This window comes from Saimiri boliviensis, chromosome 7 (assembly GCF_048565385.1).
Source record: "Saimiri boliviensis isolate mSaiBol1 chromosome 7, mSaiBol1.pri, whole genome shotgun sequence".
Lineage (NCBI taxonomy): Eukaryota > Metazoa > Chordata > Mammalia > Primates > Cebidae > Saimiri > Saimiri boliviensis.
In genome coordinates, this window is record NC_133455.1 from 116,221,404 (window position 1) to 116,237,701 (window position 16,298).

General features: G+C 38.7%; 1 protein-coding gene across 4 annotated transcripts in view; it reads left to right on the forward strand.

Moving 5' to 3' along the window:
• Positions 1-16,298, forward strand: part of GRIN2B (glutamate ionotropic receptor NMDA type subunit 2B) — a 439,543-nt gene that overhangs the window by 111,965 nt on the left and 311,280 nt on the right. For all 4 annotated transcript variants that reach the window (XM_074403265.1, XM_074403267.1, XM_074403266.1 and 1 more), the window contains one exon: positions 11,129-11,557. In XM_074403265.1, the coding sequence (XP_074259366.1) occupies positions 11,147-11,557 (411 nt within the window). In that variant the 5' untranslated portion in view covers positions 11,129-11,146. The remainder of the gene's footprint in view (positions 1-11,128; positions 11,558-16,298) is intronic.

The following is a 16,298-nucleotide window of genomic DNA, read 5'->3' on the forward strand; positions in this document are numbered from 1 at the left end:
ATCTTCAACTTGTAATAACTGCTCTGAATACGTGCTCAGTTCCACAGGTAACATTAGAGGGATTTTAATGAGTTCTCAATTCGTTTATGCTTAGTTATGTGGCTAACAACTATGTATGTTGGTGGGAATAATAATGACGGCATTTTATATTAGGAAATGTGTGATTGCATCTATAGTTGGCCTGATAACCAGCCAGCTGAAATAACGCAGCTTTGGTGCCCTGTTGACACTGGCCTAGCTACAGGGCTCTCTTTGAGGTAGGAACTCAAAAGCTTGTTTTAAACCTTGGCTCTGAGGTGAAGTCTGAGTCATGCTTGGGAACCATGTTCCGTCAGCAGAACCACCCTAAAACTCAGAGACCAAGGGAAAGAGGGCTAATTTGAGCTCACACACATGCAACTCTCGTATACACATTGATTTGCACATACGCATATACATCCAGATACATAGGCAATTACCAACTAACAACATTGACCTAGGAATGACCCCTATATATTAAGAAGTTGGAAATGGTGCAGCTGTTTATGGTATTGCCCTTCTGTTTTAACAACCCTTGGGAAATGAAAGGCCTAGAACAGTGCCTTTGTTTATGATCCGTGGAGTTAGAGTTGCAACTCATTATTGGTCTGGTTCATTCATTAATGTCACTAACAAATGTTTGTTGTGCACCTACCATATGCCACATGCTTTGCTAAGTACTGAAGACGGATAAATAAGACACAGTCCCTGCCTCATTTCATTAGGGTGTGCAAGAAAAGCCTTGTTGCTAACAAAAGCAGTGAGTGTGGGTTCTGCATTTCCTGTACTTCTATACTCCTTTCCAGTACTGTGATTGAAGATGTGGATTCCAAATCTTAAGGATGACTATTCTGACACAGCTGAAGCTGTCATATTACTTTGTATAAAATTTGGTGGTTGTTTGGTGGCTGGTAGGAGGGAGGGAGCGAGGGAGTAGGTGCTGGCTCTCCCTGGGATTAGAATTTAAGTATTGTTTACGTCAGCCATGAAATTGCCACTTACAGACTTTTTAAAACAACCTGTTTCTAAGGTCAGTAGAAATTGTGCTAAAGCCAAGGAGGGAGTTGGGAGGGAAGGAGCTCTTTGACTCCTTTCTAAGTAATTGGAGTCAAAAGAAGCTCCTTATCTGCCTCTGAACAGAATATGTTCACATTCAATGAATAAATATCAGGTAACTGCATTGTGCTAGATGCTTTCAAGTAAATTGTTTAATATTCACAACAACTCTGTAAGGTGAGGATAATAATCCCCATTTTATAAAGAAGCAAATGAGGTCTAGGTAATTTAAGTTACTCTTTCCCTTCGCCCCCAAGATAAGTGTCAAAGCCAGGTTTGAATTCCAGCTCTTTTAACTTCAGGTCCCTGCTTTCTCCACAGGATCATAGGGATCTTGTAAATGATATTTTATTACTTTTGTGATTTCAGTCTGTCATTCTCACTACTATTTCCTACTCATCTCTTTGTCCTTAGCTCGTGACTCTCCTGATCTCCCAGGTAGCACTGGGCATGCTCTGTCATAGCCCTTCTCACATGATACACATTTCCTGTTTGTCTTGGTCCCTAGTCTAATGGCTGCTTAGAGATTGGGGATCCTGTCTCCTAGCACGTTCCCTGGCACGTGGAAAATGTTCAACAAACATTTATCAAATGAATTGGTCTTCGTAGTGATTCTGTGAAGGCAGTAGTTACCTCATATTTTATAGATAAGGGACTTAACGGTTAGAGAGGTAAAGATCACACAGAAAATTAAGAAGAAATGTTAAATGTGAGTCCATTAACTCTGAAGTTTTGCTGACTCCATTACAAAATAACATGATTATGATTGCAAAAGAGGCTTTGTTGAGGTTTGCAGTGGCTTGGAATATGTTAAGGCTACAAAACAGATAGTTTTGGGGGTTGGGGCTTGGAAGTAGCCTTCTTCAACACCTACATTTTGTTTTTTTCCTTTGAGTTTTATTTTCAAGTTCTGGGATACATGTGCAGGATGTGTAGGTTTGTTACATAGGTAAACTTATAAATGAGTGCTGAAGGATCAGAACACATGGATACATGGAGAGGAGAACAATACACACTGGGGCCTGTGGGAAGGGAGGGAGTGAGGGAGGGAAGCATCAGGAAGAATAGCTAACAGATGCTGGGCTTAATACCAAGGTGATGGGTTGATACACGTTTACCTATGTAACACCTACATTTTAAGTCTCCTCTAGTGCAGGCTGTTTATCTGCAGCTCAGAACACCACTGTTTTCTGGGTAGATGCCTATAGGTTTGGTGGTCTGTCCCCTATTCCCTGCTCTCTGTAGTCCTTCCAGTATCTTCCTGCGGCTCGTTCCCAGTTGAGATTTTCCTGCTGCCCTGCTCCCGTGCTTCTCCTTTTATCATCTGCTTATTTTCACTGCCTGGCCCCCTCTTAATAGACAGCGACAAGCCAATAATTTTTATTAACACTTGAAAATGCTATTTTGCTGTTAAACCAATACACACAATTGCCCTAATCTGCTGCCAAATGGTGATAATCAGAATCAGGTTTCAAAAGGTTTGGATTTCAGCAGAGCTGCCCACTCTGTCCTTGGAGGCATATAAATTAATTATAATTAAGAACCGTGTGCAGATATTAGGAGAGAAACTGAACAATTTTGATGTCTGCTCTTACAGAATATTAAGGAAAAAAGAAAAACCCATGAGTGTTTGCTGCTGGTAAGAGGACTGATAATCATCTATGTTTGTATTACAAATTTCTATTAAAATGTGCACATGTAAAGTGATTTATAATCCTTTATTAGTTATCTGTACAAACCTTGTATCAAGAATCTGGGTGACAGGAGAAATGATACTTCTGCTTTGTGCATACACCAGGAAAGAACAGCTCAGATGGAAAAATCTGGCTTGAGCCACTGGAAGTGTTGTAAGGACAAGGAAGAAGCCCAGGTGTCAGGTCTGGTTGAACTAAGAACGAGAAGGCTCTTATTCAAGAGAGGTTCAAGGAAAGATTGGCAGAAATATTGCTGACAAGAAATACAGTACCTCCTTTGCTCTTTGCAGTGATAGGGCCATCTTCTCATAGGGGTCTACAGGAGCTGGGAGTCTTAAGAAGAGCATCCTTAGATGCATTATGTAGGAGGACTTGAGGGTTTATCTGCTGGCTCAGAGATTTAGATAATCAAAGCCTGTATCTTTCCCCTCTCTCCCATCTGTCCTGCTCCTCTCTGATCAAATATTTTCCCAGGAACAGCTTTAATGAAGGCTTTGATTTTCTGTTTCCATTATTTGTATGGCTGTGATATGTTGAAATCAATTTAAGGTTAATTTCCTGCAGGACTCTATTTAGGTGAGTACCCCAACTCCAGGACTAAGGAGCCCTGTTTATTGTCATATGGGTCACTCAATGAGAAATGAATTGATCATGTTTCCAGCATGTCCAGGAAGATATTTCTTTCTCCACTGGTTTCATAGGGGCACAGTCCCAGTCCCTGCCTCCATGCCCCAGACTCTCAAGATTTCTTATCTTGCTCCTTTCTGAAGAAAGAGCAGGGGCAAGGGAGCTCAAAAGCTTGAAAAGAGTAATGGATGACGCTAACAGTGTGAGAGGGAGGAAAATAACACAGAAGTGTAGGATCTAAGTTAATTGAAATCAAAGGTTGGTGCCTTTTGTGTATTGTTTCTTCAGACTTGGATGATATTTAGTAGTTTAGCAGACACTAAGTGCATTTAGAGGATTGAAATTGGATTTTCAAATGCTCTGAATATATAGACATTTGACAAAAATAGATAGTGGTCTTGTACTTAATAATGATATTGAAAAGTGGATGTTTGTCTTCTGCGATACTCACATTTCCTACCTCAGATGGTTGATAAACACATTTATTGCCTAAGCTAAGCATTCTGACTCAAGATCACTTCTTTGGTTCAACATTTGCCCTGCTCCTCTAGATTTAAATTTAGAAGGTGTAACTTAAAACCTTAGTTGACTTGGAACTTAAAATTCTTAAAAATATATTAATTAAAAATTATTTTGGATCTGTTCTGCAGAATTGAGTCAACCATGTGCTTCTCAGTTCATAGACACTTTGATTATAGGTTCAGATAAGGACATTGTGTTTAATAGTTCTTTGTGTACATTTATCCTTTCTTATACATTTTAGAATAAGTTTATAACATTTCTTTATAAATCTTATTATTTTGGTAAGAATTGGCTTGAAATTGTAGAAAACAGAATTTAAAATACTATGATACCATATTCACGAATGTAGTATATGGTTACATTGTTTGGGTCTTCTTTTAAATCTTTTAATAATGTCTTCAAATTTTCTCTGTGGAGGTCTTGTTAAGACTTTTGTTAATTCCTAAACAGATTACAGTAGTTTTGCCATTATGAATATTAAACTTCCTTGTTGATTAAAAGGAAAGTATTAATGTTTTCTAAGAGGATCATTTATCTAGCAACTTTGCTTTACTCATATTAACTTGCATAGTTTTAAAATTCTATTGGGTTTTCTCTGTAGACAATCATATTGTCTTCATATAATGCAAGTTTTCTTCTTTTTGTTTCCTATCATCAAAGCTTTTGCTTTCCTGACTTGTTTTCTTTATCAGAATTTCCAGTAGTTCTGATAACATTAACCTTGCCTTTTTCTCAGTATCAAAGGGAATGGGAACTAAAGTTTTTGGATGTACCCACCAGGTAAAGACTGGCGATCTCTTTATTTCCTATTATCAAAGAGTTATTTTTTATTTGTTTGTTTTAAACACAATTTAACATTTCTGTCATACATGAGTGTTTCCATTAAGTGTGTTATCTTCATTTTTTTAGATAGTCATATAAATATCTCAGTTCTTTAATGTGGTGAATTATTTGATACATATTCTGAAGTTAAGCCATTCTTGCATTTCAGGTGTAAAACACAATTGATCATGGTGGTGATGATTACTATTTAAAAAATATACTGTGTTTTAGTTAAGTAATTTTTAAGGGTTTTTTTTGCCTTATGTCCATAAGTGGAAAGGATTTGTAATAATCTTTTCTTATACTATACTTATCTAAATCTAGAATCAAGCTTTTCTTATTTTTCTTTTTGTTCCACTTTTATGAGCAAGGCTTGTTTCTTCCTTACAAGTTTGATATACTTAATCTATAAAACCATCTATATCAGTTTTGCTTTTTTTTTTTTTATTTTGGCAGAGGTGGGGTCTCAGTTTTGATGAATTCGGGTTGTGGGCTTCAATAACAATTTTTAAAATTTCTAAAACTTAATTCAAATGTTCTACATTCTTTTAAGTCCCTTTCCATATTTGCTGTTCTTATTGGATATTACACATTAAATGAAAAAGTAACTAGTTTACATCATATTCATTATTTCAAAATTTTTATTATGCCATTTTCTCTTTGATTTGCATTTTCTCTACCTTTTTCTTGATTCATCTTGTCAGAGCTTTGTTTTTTAAAAGATCAGCTTTGTTTTTTGTTTTTTTTTTTTGCTTTGTCTTCTGTTTCATCCATTTATTATTTTCTTGTTTATTAGGGTTGACTCTGTCAAGTTTCTAATGCAATAAGTGAAAATTTAATTATTATATTTTATTTTCTTGGTTTCTTATAAATGTGTATTTATAAGAAAAGATATTTTTCTTAACTGGTTTAATTGTGCTGGAAAAATTTTGACATTTAGTATTTTCATTGTTATTCTGTTCAGAGGAATTTTTAGTTTCCCTTATGATTTCCTTTTAACCTTATAGTTATTTAATCACAAGTTCAAAAAATTTTTTTAAATATGTAGCATTTTAGCTACCTTTAAAAATGTACTTTTAATTTAATCACATTATAGAAAAATGACAATTGATTTTATATTGATTCTTTAAAATCTACTGACATATTTTCATAGATTTAATATTTTTCATATATGTACTTAAAAAGAACATCTGTTCTCTGTTCTATATGCATTTCTAGGTATCTGAACTAGTTCAAACTTATAACTCATGCTTTAAAAGAATATCTTTAATGTCTTAGTTAATAAGATCTTTTGTCAGTTGGATTTGTCTGTTTCTCCCATGGAAATTTTATTTGTTGTCTTATATATGAAAAGTCCATATTTTAGCCTCATATGTGTTCATAATGATTGCATCTTCCTGGCACCAGTATGTCATACCACTTAATGTCCCTTTTGATGTTTTTGCCTTTGAATTTTATTTTGTCTTATATTAAAATTTTGATAGATACTACCACTTTGACCTCCAAAAAGGTGATACTCATTTACTTCTCTTGACTTTCATTGTATGAGAGAATTCTTGTTTCCCCTCTCTCTATATGTTCCCTGACTTTGTGTCTTCACTGGTAGCTTGGGAAACTGGACCTGACGCATAGTTCTGGCATTTTAATCTTAATTTCACTCACTGTCTGTCATATTCCAGTCATAGTCTCCTTAATTGAATCGCTCCAAACAACATCCTGACTGCATTAAAAGATGGTGCTTGGAATATTTTTGACTTAATTATTAAGTCACATTTATCCTTCCAGTTGGGGTTGTCCCAGGACTCAGTTTTCTAAAGACAGGGTTGGCCTGGCTTCTCACCCAGATGTGTCTTCCCTTAGAGCAGGCGTCCCCAAACTGTGGCTCGCAGGCGGGCCGCATGCGGCCCCCTGAGGCCATTTATCCGCCCCCACCGCACTTCAGGAAGGGGCACCTCTTTCATTGGTGGTCAGTGAGAGGAGCACAGTATGTGGCGGCCCTCCAACGGTCTGAGGGACAGTGAACTGGCCCTCTGTGTAAAAAGTTTGGCGACGCCTGCCTTAGAGTCTGCTTTATGTGAAGTGTAGACTGTTTCCTGCTGTAGTTATCCTGTACCATTTACCAGCATGAAGATAAGCTCCTGTGGCTTTCTGTTCACTATGGATCTAGGGATCACTCAGGCCAAGCTTCAAGGATGCAAAGAGCCAAATAAGTGAACAGTCAGCTCTCGAATTTTCCTGCTTTGTTGCTAGTACTGCTTGTGCACCCTGGTTCCTGAGTTCTTGGCATGATTTGGATATGCTGAGCTCCACGTATTCCCAATACTAGCCCTGGCCTGAATGACTCTTGAATTCATCTACGTGACTAGTAAGCTGTCAGTGGAGGTCGCTGCTACCCTGAGGCCATTATGTGACATCTTTTTCAGGGAGTTACATTGCTCAGGGAACTAATACCTCTTGCCCCCTACGAGGTTCCTCTTAACATTCTTCTCAGCCTCTGTCTGCCATTTTTTCACCCTCACCTCCCACATGCTCACTTTGTGCTATCATAAATAGCTAGGCTCCTTGAACAGCTTCTATAGAAGCTTAAATGTAATATCCTTTGCATCTGTGAGTATTTTAGATTTTTCAAAGCACTTCCATATACATATTTTCATTTGATCTTCACAAAAACCTTTCGGGTATGTAGGTTAGGTATATTATCCTGATTTCACCGACGATAGCATAGAGATGGTGATTTGGTGACTGGCCCAGCCTCAGGCACTATGTTAATGCAGAACTAGTATTAAAACACAACTTGGTTTTGGTTGATAATTTCATTCATTCATTCACTCACTCAGCACTCATATTATACTGGGAGCCCCAGAAGGGAAACAGCAAGGGCTTTGGAGCCAGACAAACTTGGGTTTGAAAATTGGTGCCATCCCTTATTAGCTGTGTAATCTTGGTCATGTACTTAACCCTCAGTTTTCTCATTTCTAATAAAGGGAAAGTATGACTTACAATGTTTTTGTGAGTGTCTAATAATGCCTGAAAATTACCTGGCAATAATAGTTTCTGGCGCACAGCAGGTTGAACTATTATAGGTCAAAAATGGTCAAATACTGACAATTTTATATGGTTCATCCTAAAGGTAGAAACTCAATATTGGCCCCATTTATTGAGTCCTTCCTTATTGCAGATGAGGCACTATTAGAGCTCAAGAATGTTATAAAAATGAGGCAACATTTTCTCTATGTGTCTATGTCTGCATAGTCTGCTAGACCATGGTCCTGAAGGATAGCATCTGTATCTGTTGGATCCTCATCACCAAAAAAAGAAAAAAAAAAAATTACTAGGTTGTAAGTGCTCAATAAATGCTTACTGAACTGAAAAAGTCCCTCCTCACCAGGAGGTAATCAGCTAAAGTATGTGGACACATTATCATATATTGATAATAAGAGATTATGTGTATCTAGTTAAACACATTCAGGCTATGGTGAGAGCCCAAAGGAAGCTATGCTCAATTCTACAGGGGAGGTTAAGTACAGTGAATGGGATGGTGGGAGCAAGACTTCCCTAGAGCTGGTGAGTCAAGACCTACCATGGTCTCTCTGAGGAAGGGAGCAAAGCCACTCTGCTTATCTTGGGCTACATGCTTTCTCTCAGTGAATTCCGTTTTAATGTCTGAAATTAAGTTTGTATTCAAAGTAGCCTCTTTGTTTGTCTCACAGCCCCTCTGTTCCTGGTATCTCCCATAATGTATGGCTTTGTAAAGTGCTTTGCTGTATCCTGAGTATAAATGAGATGCTCTGTAAAACCAGATGCTATTCTTTGGGTGTCACAACTAGCCATTGCATAGCAAAATACAATATATTGTGTGAGATAAAATAGAGGAACCAAGAGATATTTCAGAGAGCAAATAAAACATCAAAGTGGGAGAGTGTGGAGTGCATTAAAGTTAATAAACTGTCATGGCAGAGTGGGCCGCTTTTAAATGTGAAGGAAACTAATTTAGTGACTTGTAACTGTAGGACTGGAATACCATTGGAATGAAATTAGCCTATAGTTGTGACAAATGCTAAATCCTTTGGCTTTTTTTTGAGAACCAGTCCTTGGAATTGAACAGATCGTGAGTGTGTGTGTGTGTGTGTGTGTGTGTGCACGCGTGTGTTTGTATTTTGTCCACAGGTCTTTGTGGTAAACCCCTCTGTCTTCCTCTGAATATCAGTACTACTCAATTGTCTGTCTAGTGTTGCTTTCCTTTAAGTTCTAGGAGGAGGAATTCAGGCCCTGGTTCTCCTGCTGAATTCGGTTCAGCCCCTCAGCAGAGGTTTCCAGGGCTCGTGGAGTCATTCCCTGTTTTCACAGAGACACAGAGACCAGAAAACTGTCAGGAGTAAACTTTTCTCAGGCATGGACCACTGAGCTACTCATCGTATTTGCGAGAGAGAGACAAGGCAATCAATACAGGTCTCCTTCTTGGCAGTGTTGAAGGATGACTACACCAGTAAGAGTTCCAAAATGTTTTCTGCCAAGAACTGGATTGGATTTTGTGCTTCTTCAGCCGCAAAATGTCCCCAGCATCTTACTCCCAAATCATTAATGCCCTTTGCAGTCAAGACTAACTGCTCATCTCAAACACTTCCTTATCTTTATTGAATACCTTCAAGATTTTTAAAAATTAGCTAAACTCTCAACATTTTCAGATTTTTAATCTCTCACCTTTTTATTTGAAACAAGCAAAAGATCGGAAGCAGCATTTTTATCCTTAGTTGCATGCTTTCTCTCTCTCTGTAGAAGAATGAGAATCTGGTTTTGGTTCTGGGCACAATTTGTAGAATATTTCCTTGGAGTATTAAAATGCTGTGTTTATGTATTGGCATGCTGGTGTTATAATGCCATTGACCTTGGATAATTACATAACTGTGTTGAGCTTCTGTTTTTCTATTTGAGAAATGGAAATGTCTAATTTATAGGGTGTCCATGAATATCAGAGATTATATATGAGGAAATGTCTAACAGTGTACAGCATATAAAAGATGTAAAATAAATTTTTTTAAATTTTTAATTATGGATTCGAAAGTACATGAAGTACATGTGTGCTTTTGTTACATGGATATATTGTATAGTGGTGAAGCTGGGCTCTTTAGTGTAGCCATCATCTGAATAGTGAGCATTGATTATTTAAAATAAAGCAACATAAGCGAACTAGTTATATTAAAATAAGAGGAGCTCTTAGAGAATGAGGAGAAGCATAAAGAAAGATGACCACGGCTTAGATTCTGCAGAACGTTGTGTCCTTAGTCTGGTGCATAAAGTAAGATTTTGAGTCATGTGTGGAAGTAAAGAGGAAGGAGTTCTTTGTAGGTAAAAGCTGATAAATTATATGAAAAGATGGTATCAGTCATTTTAGGGAAGTCACGGCTACAGGATGGCGTCACAAAGACATTTTTCAAATGTGGCTCTGACATTACTTCAGCTGCTAATAGTATTTGTTTAAGTTTCTGTATTTTGGTGCATAAACAGACTGGAGTAATATGTATTCCTTATAAGAACTGGTAATCTGAGAGGTAGTTCCATGTAGTGTAATGGAACACAAATTGGAATACAAAAGTCAGAAGATCTGGGTTCAGGTTTATTTCACTTAATTCATTGGTTCATGGTCTTAGAACACTTAGCTCCTTTGAGGCTTGGCTTCCACATTTGTAAAATGGGGATAATAATGTTTTTCTTATTTTATTCCCTGCTGGGTTATTGTAAGGATCAATTGAGACAATGATTTAAAAATACTAGTCATGTATCAGTTGTTTTTGCAATTTAGTATTAAGAGCCAGATATTAACAGTGTTACTAAAGAATTTTCTGGCCATTGACCTCGTTGAGGCAAACGTAAGATGAGGCAGCAAGAATGCAGGGCTTGTGTACCTATTGCCCCCGACATCCAGTTTGCCCAGCCCATGTTCTGTTGCTCACCTCTGCTGAGCATGTTTTTCTGCTCACTTGGCCTGGCGTTGCCATCCCTCAGCCCAAGAACAGTTCAAGGGTGGCTGCAACAGGAGGGCCAGGAGTCCTGCAGCAACAGCAAGTGCCCGGAGACTCGTGTATGTGGACTCGCCTGGCCACCTGGACCACTCGCATCCCTTTTTTCCTCTTCTCTGTCTCTAGCTGCCAATGACTATAGCAATAGCACTTTTTATTGCCTTGCTCACAGATTTCTGAGGCTTTTGAAAGTTTCTTTTTCTCTCATTCTGCAGGGCAAAACCAGAGATAAGAGAGTAGGCTGGTAGATGGAGTTGGGTTTGGTGCTCAATGAAAGGAAATAGGGTCCTTGAATTGCAGTATCTAGCCTCTTCTAAGACAGGTTACGTGGTGTGGGTCCTATGTTAACACCCTGTCTCTTTGTGTTTGCAGGGAGTCGACGAGTTGAAGATGAAGCCCAGAGCAGAGTGCTGTTCTCCCAAGTTCTGGTTGGTGTTGGCTGTCCTGGCCGTGTCAGGCAGCAGAGCTCGTTCTCAGAAGAGCCCCCCCAGCATTGGCATTGCTGTCATCCTCGTGGGCACTTCCGACGAGGTGGCCATCAAGGATGCCCACGAGAAAGATGATTTCCACCATCTCTCCGTGGTGCCCCGGGTGGAGCTGGTAGCCATGAATGAGACCGACCCAAAGAGCATCATCACCCGCATTTGTGATCTCATGTCTGACAGGAAGATCCAGGGGGTGGTGTTTGCTGATGACACAGACCAGGAAGCCATCGCCCAGATCCTCGATTTCATTTCAGCACAGACTCTCACCCCCATCCTGGGCATCCACGGAGGCTCCTCTATGATAATGGCAGACAAGGTAAAAAGGGGCTGCAGTGAGAAGGGCTTGGGGGTTTGTACTGAGGACTAAACCATGCATTTGTTTTCCTATAAAACTTGGTCGTTAATGATGAAAGGTAACCAGATTGCATTGAGAGTGTGGGTAGGCCAACGATTAATCTTTTAAAGGTGAAATGAGGAAAAGGTACTGGTGTCTAGAAGCTCCTATCATTTTGAATAGGTTTATGTGTCCAGTTGTTTGTAAATGTACTCACTGAAATGACTAAGGGATGTTGACGCTTGTAGCTCTAGGATACATTTTCTTCAAATAGGTATATGGAAGGCATACTCTGTTATTCTTTGGCAATACATGTTCTCCCCCATACTGTTTTCAAGACTATGAAAAGAAAAATCTCTCAAGGCAGCTGATCTCTCTCCTTGAAGATACAAATGTTATAGGGAAATAATTTTTTGCCAAGGAATTAATGCTTATCACATACATTGATCTGCACATCCAAATAGATTTTAATCCATGGAACCTATAGCAACCTCATTTTCCCCATGTTTAGATTTGAAGGCAATGTTTCTTTATCTTGGATGCACATCCGAATCACCTGAAGAGCTTTCAACACTGCTGATGCCTGAGTCCCACGCTTAGGGATTCTGATTATTGGCCTGGGCTTCAGGTTTTGTAAAAGCTCCTCAGGTGATTCTAGAGTGCAGTTAAGATTGACAGACAACCCTTGCTCTAAAGTCTCCAGTAAATCCTAGCCTCTCCTGCATTCATGTTAGGTTGATTGTCATATGACTAATTGTCACTTGACATTGGGGCTTAATTTCTAACTGCATAAAAAAGTGTTTTATTCTGGTTTGGGTTGTTTGGTTTTTACATATTATCAGTTACTCAGTTATTTTCCTTGCTTTATTGATTGTTGTTCATTGCTTAGATACAGTGCTTAGTGCATATGCACTGTGCATTGCAGCCATTCATGTCTTAAAATAATTCGTTTCACCACAAATGCTATGTTTACCATTTTTCATCACTTTGGGTTTTTACAGTTGTCATTGTCATCTTATACTTTTTATCACCACGGTCAAAACTGCCTTTAGTTTTGTACTTAGAAGACATGTTTTCAGGTTAATAATTATAAACACCTTAAAACCTAGCACAGACACCACAAGCATGCTACCTGGCTAGTTGAGAACCACTGAAGCGGAGCGACTTGGCCGAGACTGAAAGAACCTTGCACGACCACTACCGCCATCTGTCGGCAGCAGGCAGAGTTGACTAGCTTCTGCTTCAGAGCTTCCCTGCAGTCTAGGAAAGGTCAAGTTGAAAGTGTTGAGTAAAGACATTCCAGTATCATATGAGAAATATATTCTTCCATTTACGTGGGTGCAGGTACAGCTGTTAGAAAACAGGCAGTATCACAAAGACCCCATGCTAAGGGAAGTGGGAAAAATAAGCAAAATGGGAAATATAGACTGACTGGCATAACCTACTGAGTTGTATTTCAGGTAGATTTTTCTTTAAACGTGACTGTCCTTAGAAAATGTTGCTTTAACAGTGGCAATTTGAGGGCACAATTTTGCATCAAAAGAATTCTGATATGGATAAAAGCAATTTTTAAAATTATCTGATAAGTGCATACTTACTTTGAGAGCACAATAGGTAAAAATGTTTTTTTTTTTTTCTCATGTGGGCTATTGTGCAACCTATATTATTTCTCCCAAGTAGAAAAGGTTATGCTTAACTAGCTGATGGCTTCTCTCTGGTACCTTTTACAAATCCACAACATCAATGTTCAAATATGAAGTAAGATGCAGAGAGACTGAACTCTTTTTGTTCACTGATGTATCCTAGGGGCTTTGAGAACGTTCCCCATATGCTAGGAGCTTAGTGCTTTGTATGCACTATTTTATTTAATACTCTTAACTACCTAGTGACCTAAGTGGTATTGTTTCATCTTTATCTTACAGATGGGGAAACTGACACTCAGAGAGGTTAAATAACATATCCAAAATGCTATTGCTCATAAGTGGAAGCCAGGATTTTAACATTGGTTGCTAGCTCCAAAGGCTGTGTGCTCTCTTGCCTCTCAAGGAAATGACTGGTTATCGTCTTGTATATCTCACTGTCCTTCACTTTCTCCCTTGTTATATAGCATTGTGGGGGATATCTTCTGACTGAAAGTGATCTATTACGTGATTCAGAGTCGGGCAATACTGGAATCTAACTATAAGAGAACGTAACAAGGGTATGAAATGGTGGAGTCCTTGAGTGTAGCACAGTTTCACAGAGGACCCATTGGCTATGGCCTTCTAGGAGTGAATAGGAGAACTGATACCAGTAAAGGGAATTCTTCTAGGTCACTATAATGAGGTCTTCTCTGGTCGCTTTCTTTCCCCTTGCTCCTGCCTTCATTGCTACCACACCCAAATATTCCATCATGTCTTTCTCTACACCAAGTAAGGAAGTGGGCAATGACTTTTAGATGCTTTTCTAAAATAGCCTAAATATCTGACTTTTGACCTGAAAAGAATGGTTTCTAAGCAGCAAGAGGGAAAAGAAGAAAGAAAAAGGTTCTAATAATGGAGATCCTGGAAAGTTGGTTTGATGCTGAATGGGTGGTGGCAGGAGCTTCCTGGACAGAGAGTGTCAGTAGCAAACTTCCCAGCAGCCATGCAGAGGAATGTTTGGAGGCTTCACGGATTTGCATGAAGGCAAATAAAAAGAGTACCCAGATCTCAGAGAAAAAAGCCTTTGGGACAAGTTTCAAAAATAAAACGCCTCAGGGCAGTTTTTTTTTTTTTAATAGAAATTTATTTTTAAGTTCCATAACCATATTTCACAAACAGAATTGGGACACACAGTTGGGCAAGCATTAATCAACAGGGGAATAGGACAAAACATTTGAAAGTGGAACTGATGCGGAAAGTCTAAGACGTTGTGCTTGGCGCCATTGAAGGCTTATAGTAATCGTCTGAAGAATGATCAATAACTATTTTGCTCTCCCCTTCTCAGAGACAGGTAATTTTCAGACTGTTTTAACTTAGGTTTTTGTTGTTAGTTTATTTCCAATGAAACCCACTTAGTAAGTGCTCTTTTGGAAGATTGCATTACAGGGATAAAATTTGTATTCAAGAAGTTTTTGATGCGGGAAAGACAGCTTTGTTCCCAAGACTTTTGACGACAGCACAGACACAGTTTGGCAGTTCAGCACCTGGTCAGTTAGCATGTGCTCACTTTTTCGCATATGCCAATTAATCAGTAAAAACATTAATTAGCCCTCTGCTTTCTCAAAGAGGAAATGAGCTTTATACTATGGTGGAAAGAAGCGTGGGGACTAGCAGCATAGGGCTATTAAAAAATCAGAATTTAGAGTCCAAGCTGGATTCAGGCATCACTTCCTAAATGTTGTTATCAGGACAAGTCACCAGTACCTGACTCTTGACCTTGGTTTCCTTGCCTGTATAATGGGAATAATAATATATTCATTACAGGGTTGTTGAGGATTAAATGAGGTGATACATCGCAAGTGCTTTACTAAAGTGTCCAGCATAACGTTCAGCAGGTAAAGCTGAAGGCTGCATGGAGCAGTTTGAAGAAAGTGAGGATGTATGTATCATGATGCAGGAAAAGAATGGGAATTGAAAAGCATTATGGACAATGGTAGGAAAAGCTCTAAATTGGAGACCACCCAAGAAAGGCATACGGTTGAAACGTGAAAATCTGGTGACAGGCTCTGAAGCGTGAGGTTGGGAGTCTTGGTCTCACCCCACCAGGGAAGCTGAGGCCCACAAGTAGTATGGAAGCCTGCTGAAGCCACAAAGGGCATAGTCCCTTAAAGAAAATCTCTAACCTAGAAAGAATTCCTAGGTGCTTATAACAAAAGAGTGTTTAGAATAGTAATGGTGAACGTTTAAAAATGTATGAGGTGCTTTTTGGCAGTTCCCCACCTGAGTATAAAGAGCCTATTTTATTTTGCCTTGTTATAATTGCTTTTATTCTCCCTGAGATTCAGGATTTAAGATGCCCATCTGAATCCGAATAATGAACTGAAACTAGATATATTTCCATTTCTTTCTAGGAGGTTTTTCTACTGATTGTCTGAAATCTTCCCTGGGTTTTGAGATTTTAGCTTAGAAAGGTTAAGTAACTAATCCAGGATATCACAGCACACTATTAGCAATGGGACTAGAATTCAAATCTCAGGACTACCTGTTTTGAAACCCATGTTTTCTGTTGTACAAATCTGCTTCACAAAACACTGAACTAAGAATTATACATTCCTGAATTTTAGTCTCCATTCTGATGAGTTTTGAAAATGTAGGCAAACACATTACTTATACTACATGATGCTGAGTTTATAGTTTATGAGATATAAATTTTGCGTTCTGCCTTACACACCTTACATTTTGAAGATAAAATGAAATAAAATATGTGGGAGATTTTGGAGCTGTACCATGGCAAACAGACGTTGTAGGCGAGGGAAATAAGGAGTAGTGATAGGCAATGACAGAGTCGATGACAACTATTTTGTTCTTGGCATTAGAACTAATGAAAATGGCTTGGGCAGAAAGTAGGAAGAAAAGCAGAAAGGTAGAAATGACAGTAGGAGCAGGCGAAAGGATGCAAGATACAATCTCTAATACTGCAAGAATGGGGAAGAAAAAGGTATGCTGAAGGAAAAATCAGGGCCTGGAAATGGACGCGGTGATCATGGCATAGCACAGTAGCTGAAATGTGCGTTACATTCTCTATCTTACTCCTCCTTAGA